At 45.3% G+C, this 9201-nt stretch overlaps 1 protein-coding gene across 1 annotated transcript; it reads left to right on the top strand.

The window, feature by feature from the left end:
* Positions 1-5407: 5407 nt before the first annotated feature.
* On the top strand, positions 5408-8029 carry LOC140465616 (telethonin-like). Its single transcript, XM_072561166.1, has 2 exons — positions 5408-5658; positions 7020-8029. The coding sequence occupies exons 1-2, from the start codon at positions 5540-5542 to the stop codon at positions 7423-7425; spliced, it is 525 nt and encodes a 174-aa protein (XP_072417267.1). The 5' UTR covers positions 5408-5539; the 3' UTR covers positions 7426-8029.
* Positions 8030-9201: the final 1172 nt, after the last annotated feature.

Raw genomic sequence — 9201 nt, 5'->3', positions numbered from 1 at the left:
TTAACTCTGAGCTGTCTCCACAGATGCTGCCAGACCTGCTGAGCCTTTCCAACAATTTCTGTTTTTGTTTCTTAATTGCAGCGTTCTCAGTTCTTTCATTTTTGTCCTTTTGGTCACCCGTGGTATGTACAATTTTTATTCACTTTGGGATGTGGCCTGTGGGATGTGGGTATTGCTATCTTGGTCAGCATTTATTGTCCGTCCCTAGTTGCCCTTGAGCAGGTAAGGATAAGCTGCCTTATTGAACTGTTGCAGTCCACCTGCTGTGGATTGACCCATAATGCCCTTAGGGAGGGAATTCTGACATTTTGACCCAGCAACAGTGAAAGAATGGTGACACATTTTCAAGTCAAGACACAAGTGGCTTGGAGGGGAACTTGCAGGGGTTGGTGTTCCCATGTATCTGCTGGCCTTGTCCTTCTAGATGGAAGAAGTTGTAGGTTTGGAAGGTGTTGACTAAGGAGCAGTGGTCTATATCTGAATATCTCCTCGTGAAATATCATCTCCTTGATGACAAAATCTGGTTTATGTTGCCTGTGTGAAGCACTTGGACGTATTTTATCACTTTAAAGGTGCAATATAAATATACATTGTTGTTTCATTTGTTGTCTTCCAGATCAGAGTAGATCTCAGGTTTGAAGTTCAGGTTATAGTCTCAGTTAGATCTGTAGCTTGGGATGGGATGCTGTTAAATTGTCAGTATGATTAAACCCACATATTAGGAATTGTTCCTTCACCTCCTGCACCTGCTGCCTCTGGGAAAATCCTATCCGTTTCAGTTATCAGCTTAATGCAACAATAACTGACATGGATTTCAACAACTCTCTGTGATTACATTATAAAGATTTGATAAAGTGAAGAGGCACTGAGCTATTCTGAAAGTGTTAACATCATTACACAGGATGGTCAACACATTACCTGCACTCATACATCTCAATCTAACTGAACTGACAAACAACAGATACAAAACAGAGTTGGGAAATAATACAGTTATAGATTTTAATAGATAAGAAAATTGTCTCAAGCTGAATTGTGTTGCTTGAAATAGAAGGCAGCGCATGTCTCATTGCTGAAAAACGTTTTCCAGTTAGGGTTAATTGGACATTCACTGTCCTAATGTGATTGAAGAGACTTCTGACGTGACACAGGCTCAACACATTTTATCTTTTATTAGCTTTCCAGCAGAAAGTACCTTCTTGATAAAATTTGTGTTTTGCATACGTGCTAAAAGCATCTCCTCCCTCCCGAAACTAGATGCTGAGGGACATGTCCCATGCAGTGTCATTGCTGGTTCTCTGTACTGCACCATCCATGTGCCATGCTCCCTCTGTCCCATGTTTTAAAATAGTAATGGAAAAGGATAGATCAGATCCAAAAGTTAAAGTTCCAAATTGGAGGAAGGCCAGTTTTCATGGTAATAGGCAAGAGCTTGCAAAACTTGATTGGGGCGGATGTTTGCGGGTAAAGGAATAGCTGGAAAATGGAAAGCCTTCAAAAATGAGATAATGAGAGTCCAAATACAGTATGTTCCTGTTAGGGTAAAGGGCAAGGCTGGTAGGTGTAGAGAATGATGGATGACTAAAGAAATTGAGATTTCAGTCAAGAAAAAGAAGGAAGCATATGTCCAGTATAGATTGCAGAGATTGAGTGAATCCTGAGAAGAGTATAAAGGCAGTAGGAGTATTGTATACTGAAGAGGGAAATCAGGAGGGCAAAAAGGAGACATAAAATAGTTTTAACAAATAGAGTTAAGGAGAATCCAAAGGGATTCTACAAATACGTTAAGGACAAGAGAGTAACTATGGAGAGAATAGCACCCCTCAAAGATCAGCAAAGCCACACACATGTGGAACTACAAGAAATGGGGTAGTTACTAAGTAAGTATTTAGCATCAGTGTTTACTGTGGAGAAGGATATGAAAGATATAGAACATGGGGAAATAAATAGCAACATATTGAAAAATGTCCATATTATAGAAAAGGAGATGTTGGATGTCATTAAACACATAAAGGTGGATAATTCCCCAGGACTTGATCAGATGTATCCAAGAACTCTGCGGAAAGCTAAGGAAGTGATTTTTGGGCCCCTTGAGATACTTATATCATCGATAGCCGCAGATGAGGGGCCAGAAGACTGGAGGTTGCCTAACGAGGTGCCACTGCTTAAGAAAGGTGGTAAGGAAAAGCCAGGGAACTATAGACTGTGAGATTGAAAATTGATGGTGGACAAGTTATTGGACAGAATCCTGAGGGATAGGATTTACATGTATTTGAAAAGGCAAGGACTGATTAGGGATAGTCAACATGGCTTTGTGCGTGGGAAATCATATCTCACTAACTTGATTATGTTGAAAATCACACAACACCAGGTTAAAGTCCAACAAGTTAATTTGGAAGTACAAGCTCTCCGAGCACTGCTGCTTTGTCAGGTAATTAGTGGAGTAGGATCATAGCTTTCTGATGAAGGAGCAGCACTCCAAAAGCTTGCACTTCCAAATTATCCTGTTGGACTATACCTGGTGTTGTGTGATTTTTAACCTTGTCCACTCCAGTCCAACACTGGCACCTCCACATCATAACGTGATTAAATGTTTTGAAGAAGTAACAAAGTGGATTATTGAGGGCAGAGCAGTGGATATGATCTATATGGACTTCAGTAATGCATTTGACAAGGTTCCTCATGGTCTAGTGGTGAATAAGATTAGATCACATGGAATACAGGGAGACCTAGCCATTTGGATACAGAACTGGCTTCAAGATAGAAGACAGAAGGTGGTGGTGGAGGGTTGCTTTTCAGACTGGAGGCCTGTGACCAGTGGTTTGCCACAGGGATCAGTGCAGGGTCCACTACTTTTTTTCATTTATGCAAATGATTTGGATGTGAACATAAGAGGTATGGTTAGTAAGTTTGCAGATGACACCAAAAGTGGGGCTGTTGTGAACAGTGAGAAAGATTACCTCAGCATACAAAGGGATTTTGATCAGATGGGCCAATGGGCCAAAGAGTAGCAGATGGAGTTTAATTTAGATAAATGTGAGGTGCTGCATCTTAGAAAGACAAATCAGGGCAGGACTTATACATTTAATTGTAAAGTCCTAGGGAGTATTGCTGAACAAAAACCTGGTGTGCAGGTTCATAGTTCCTTGAAAGTGCAGTTCCAGGTCGATAGGATAGTGAAGAAGACATTTGGTATATTTTCCTTTATTGGTCAGTGCATTGAGTATAGGAGTTGGGAGGTCATATTGTGGCTGTATAGGACATTGGTTAGGCTACTTTTGGAATATTGCGTGCAATTCTGGTCTCACTACTGTAGGAAGGATGTTGTGAAACTTGAAAGGCTACAGAAAAGATTTACAAGGATGTTGCCAGGGTTGGAGGGTTTGAGCTATAGGGAGAGGTTGAATAAGCTGGGGCTCTTTACCCCGGAGTGTCAAAGCCTGAGGGGTGACCTTATGGAGGTTTATAAAATCATGAGGGGTGTGGATAGGGTAAATAGACAAGGTCTTTTTCCTGGGGTGGGGGAGTCCAAGTCTAGAGGGCACAGGTTTAGGATGAGAGGAGAAAGATTTAAAAGGGACAAAAGAGGTAGCTTTTTCATGCAGAGGGTTATCATGCATGCATGTATAGAATGAGCTGCCAGAGGAAGTGGTGGAGGCTGGTACAATTGCAACATTTAAAAGGCATCTGGATGGGCGTATGAAAAGGAAGGGTCTAGAGGGATATGGACCAAATGCTGACAAATGGGATGAGATTAATTTAGGATATCTGGTCGACATGGATGAGTTGGACCAAAGGATCTGTTTCCATACTATATATTTCTATAACTCAATGACTCTGAGTTGAAATCCCCTACTATCACTACTCTATTATTTTTTAGACTTCCTGAAATCTGCCTCCATACCTGTTCTTCTACTTCTCTTAGACTGTTAGGGGACCAAAAGGACATTCCCAGCAATGTGATTGATCCTTGTTGGTTATTAAGTTCAATCTTATTGAATGTATTCTGGAAATCGAAGCATAGTACATCTATACACTTCCCTTTACCCACAGCACATATTATTCCTTCAAAGAACTCCAAAAAAATGAGTAAAGAGTGAGGTTGTAAGAGCAGGAGGGATGTTTTCAATTTTACATTTTACTTTTTAACCTTTGACCCCAGTGCATAAGTCTTGGGGCACGTTTTCTGCCCAGCCCATCTCAGCAGCTGACAGTCCCTTTGGCAGATCCTGCATCAGCCAGCATGCCCCAATACAGCCTTTCATGCCTCCAAGCACCCCTGACCCACCCTGACCAAACATTTGAAGTTCAGTGGGTGAGGAGAGGAGAAGGGGTGGGGGCACTTTTAAAGCACAGTTTTATGAAGCTGAGATTTCTCCCAATTCTGTGCATTTGACCAGAAATGAAAAGTGGGACCCTAATATTTGTCTTCATAGTTCTGGCTAGTGTTCTGTCATGCCTTAATTTCGCCCTCATTACTTTGTGTTTTTTTTAATATTTTGTACAGTTTCAGGCCTGCCACCAAATCTTGTAAAAACAGACATTATACATATATAGTTAAATGTGACTGTCTGTAATTTTCTTAATAAGCCCTCAACAGTGCAGCACTTTCTTACATTGTTTCTTTCCCGTTGAAAGTTAATTTCCTGAGTGTTATGAAAGATACGGTAAATGTCAGCCACTGCATGTATATTTGACTTATCCTTTAAGTTAATTTTCCACTTTATTTTAGCCCACTCTGTTTATTATATCCCATAAGAGTCTTTCTTTTAAGTTTAAAACACTAGTCTTAGACTCATGCTTCTCTTTCTCCAACTAAACATGGAACTCACTCATGTTTTGATCACTATTATCAAGAGGCTCTTTTACTATGAAGTCGTCAGCTAATACTGTCTTATTATGAATTATCAGATCTATTATAACCTGTTCCCCAGCTCCAGAACACGCTGCCCCAAGAAAGCTGTCCCCAAAACACTCAAGATTTCTCTGTCACACTCCCCTTGCTATTCTGAATGGGGTTTACTCACTCTCTGGGGCTCCTGTTTCTGCTTGGGAGAAAGTGTCAGAGAGGAGAGAGAACCAGACGAGGACGTGAATCTGCTTTTCCCATTTTTGTCTTGGTGTGAAAGCTCGGGGCAGAGGGAGTCAGGCAGATTCAATCGGAGCTTTTCGAAGGGAACTCGAGAGAATATTTTCGAATAACTCCCGGAGCTGAGAGTCTCATTGAGCAGAAGGGCCGATCCATGTTAGATGGAGTGAATGGTCTCCTTCTGTACTGATTGTGATACAATCCAGAATGCGGGGACAGTCTGGAGCCAGCCCTGCCCAGTCCCTGAGGCTCTGACAACATTCCTGGACTCAGCTGTCACTGATCCCGGCTCCGGATTAAATGCGGATTCCGGGTGATAACACGACCCGAAAATAGCCCCCATCCGGGGCCGATATAAACCCGGCCCTGCCCCACACACACAGACACACAGACAGAGACAGGGAGCGGCTCTCAATCCATCAGCACAATCCCTGGGAACAGGCTCTGTCTGCAATGGAGCTGACACCACTTGCTGCTCTGAACTCCTCCCTGTGTGAGGGTAACAGTCAGAGCAGGGAGTTTTACTCGGCTGAATGGGAGGATCAGATCATGAGAACTCGACCTGAACACCGGTGAGTTTACACCGAAACTGCGCCGATCCGTCCCGGTCTCATCGCTGCGAGAGAGCATTTGCTGCAACTTCAGCGGCTGGGACAGAGAGAAAGAGAAAAAACAGAGAGAGAGAGAAAACGGGGAGAGAAAAAGAGACAGGGTGAGAAAATAGAGAGAGATAAAGAGACAGGGAGAATACAGTGAGCTGAAAAAAAGCGATAGAGAACACAGAGAGAGAACAGAGAGAGAGAATAAGGACAGAGAGGACATACACAGAGAGACGGATAGTGCAGGAATGCCAGGGTGAGTCGGCATCAGGAAAGGAGCGAGAGGGAGACAGACAGAAGAGAGAGATAAACCAGCAGAGAGGGAGGCACAGGAAGAGAGATAGATGAAGGGAGAGAGGAATGTCACAAAGAAAGTGCAAGGAAGCGAAAAAGGAAAAGGGGCATAGAGAAACAGACAGAGGCCGAACGAGGGACAGCTAGAGAGAGAGAGAGAGAGAGGGCAAGAGAGAGGAAGACAGAGAGAGAGAGACAGACAGACAGACAGAGAGTTAGTGCAGGACTGAAAGAGACCAGGTCAAAGAGAAACAGGGACAAATGCAGACAGAGATAGTTAAAGAGAGATGGAGCAAAGACAAAGAGAGAGAGAGAGAGACACAGGCAGAAAAATGGACAGAGAGAGTGAGACAGAGAGACCGAGTCTCTGAGAGGAGAGCCAGAGAGAGAGGGACAAAGAAAGAAAGGGTGCCAGGAGGGATGGAAAAAGAGGGCGAGTTAAAGGCAGAAAGGAGGAATGTCACAGAGAGAGAGAGAGAGAGAAAGGGACATAGAGAGAGGGTCACAATCACTGACACTCAGACACAGAGAGAGACACTGAGAAAGAGTGAGAGACAGAAAGTGGAAGAGAGGGAGAGGATACAGTGAGAGAATTAGACAGAGAGGTTCAGAGGCAGAAACAGAGTGGGAGTCACAGAGAAAGGCTCCTTGTTAATGATGAGAATATTGATGAGCTGTTTGTGTGGCTCCAGAGAAAGCTGGGGGCAGCACGGTGGCTCAGTGGTTAGCACTGCTGCCTCACAGCGCCAGAGACCCGGGTTCAATTCCCATCTCAGGCGACTCTCTGTGTGGAGTTTGTACATTCTCCCTGTGTCTGCGTGGGTTTCCTCTGAGTGCTCCGGTTTCCTCCTACAGCCCAAAGGTTGGCCGAGCTAAATTGCCCGTAGTGTTAGGTGAAGGGATAAATGTAGGGGAATGGGTCTGGGTGGGTTGCGCTTCGGAGGGTCGGTGTGGACTTGTTGGGCCGAAGGGCCTGTTTCCACACTGTATCTAATCTAAAAAGCTGGGTTTGCTGAATCTGCCTGTTCCTTCTCTGGCAGGTGCACTGTGAGTGAGCTGAATGGTGCCCGGAAGGAGAGTTATGACAGGAGATCCCAGGTGACCTACTTGGTGCAGCGAAGCCCGGCTAACCTGATGAGGATGGGCTGCCTGGGGAAGGAGCTCACTGAGTATCGCCTGCCTGCCCGCAGCGTGCTGCCATTGGCAATCTTCACACCGACTCAGATCAGCACGAAAATGGAACGGGCAGTGACTCCCCCAGAGCTGAGGGGGGTCATGGAGTTCGAGTCGGCTCTGAATGGGAGCTGTCAGGACAAGAGAGAGGTCTCGGACATCACCAAAGAACTTCCTCCGGTCATGCAGCCTGTCAAACTGGATGGCAAGAAACCGGGCATGGTTCAAAGATCCCTGTCGAGATCAATGTCCCAGGAGGCCCAGAGGGGCTGAGGGCGATGGGGAATGGGGTTGTAGATGGATTGAGGTGTAGCTAGTGGTTTGGTGCAGTTTGCAGATTAGTCAGGGTGTGACTTTAGAAGAATAACAGATGAATAAATTGAAAATAATTTTTCAAGGGCTTGGCAGGATCAGGATTCCCTGGACGGTGGAGTCGAGACTATGGGCAACCATTTATACTGGGATGAGGAGAAACCTCTTCAATGTCATATAAATCTTTGGAATTTTCTATTCCGGGGGAATGAATGAAGGGAGATGGGGATAGTGCAGTAAGGTAGAGTAAAGATAAATCAGTGAAGGTGGATCAGGTTGGAGCTACTCTTGTTCCTGGTCAGTGCACCCTCTGACTTAGTGGGCAATGGCTGGCAGTTAGGAAAGGTTCAGGAAGTTCTGAATGTAATTGGAAGATTGGAAAAGAGAGGTTTAAGGTGTGGAAAACATGGGTATGTGAGTTATGAATGTACTGAAGTTATTGTTGACTTATTGCTCTAATATAGGTCTTTGAAACAATAGGTCTTTTGTCCCAGAAGTTTTACTTTAAAATATCATAGTTTTGTATTGACTTTTAGCATTGAAATAAAATCTGATAGAACTTTGACTGATTACCTGATGTTCGCCCAGCTCTTCACCACTCGGAGTACACTCAGTTGGAGGCCGCCATCTTCACAGTCACCAAAGACACATCAATACACAGCAGAGAATGCAGTGATCTAGAGCGATTACACTGTATGTGTAATACTACACTGCATCTTCCTCTAATGCCTCTCCATCACTGTCCAGCTGAGTAAGACTGTCATCATCTGATCCGGTTTTTATCCAACTGTGGCCAGAGAATCAATTGCAATAGTTTCTCTACCTGCTCCTACGCTGTTGCCTCTGGTGTCACCTATTTATGCCGACTCCACTAACACTTCCCCTCAATGACAACATCCTAAATACAAAATCAGATTCCACACGTACACCAGTGGCATACAGCTCCTCATCAACAGGACAGCCCCCCCTCATCCATCCATACTCTCTCACCCTGCTCCCACATGCACATACATACACACTCCCCCATCCCACTCCCAAATACACACACACTCCCCCATCCCACTCCCAAATACACACACACTCCCCATCCCACTCCCAAATACACACACACTCCCCCACCCCGCTTCCCCACACACAGACACATACACACACCCACACACTCCCATCCCACACGCACATACATACACACTCCCCCATCCCACTCCCAAATACGCACACACTCCCCCATCCCACTCCCAAATACACACACACTCCCCCATCCCACTCCCAAATACACACACACTCCCCCATCCCACTCCCAAATACGCACACACTCCCCCATCCCACTCCCAAATACACACACACTCCCCCACCCCGCTTCCCCACACACAGACACATACACACACCCACACGCCCCCATCCCACACGCACATACACACACTCCCCATCCCACTCCCAAATACACACACACACACCCACCCCGCTTCCCCACACACAGACACATACACACACCCACACACTCCCATCCCACACGCACATACATACACACTCCCCCATCCCACTCCCAAATACACACACACTCCCCATCCCACTCCCAAATGCACACACACTCCCCATCCCACTCCCAAATACACACACACTCCCCCACCCCGCTTCCCCATCCCACTCCCAAATACACACACACACCCACCCCACTCCCCCCCACACACATACACACACCAACACTCTCCCCCCCACCCCCCCCACACACGCAGAAAC

This window comes from Chiloscyllium punctatum, chromosome 42, assembly GCF_047496795.1.
Source record: "Chiloscyllium punctatum isolate Juve2018m chromosome 42, sChiPun1.3, whole genome shotgun sequence".
In the NCBI taxonomy this organism is placed as follows: domain Eukaryota; kingdom Metazoa; phylum Chordata; class Chondrichthyes; order Orectolobiformes; family Hemiscylliidae; genus Chiloscyllium; species Chiloscyllium punctatum.
The sequence above is the reverse complement of the archived record's forward strand: the minus strand, read 5'-3'. Positions and strand labels throughout refer to the sequence as shown.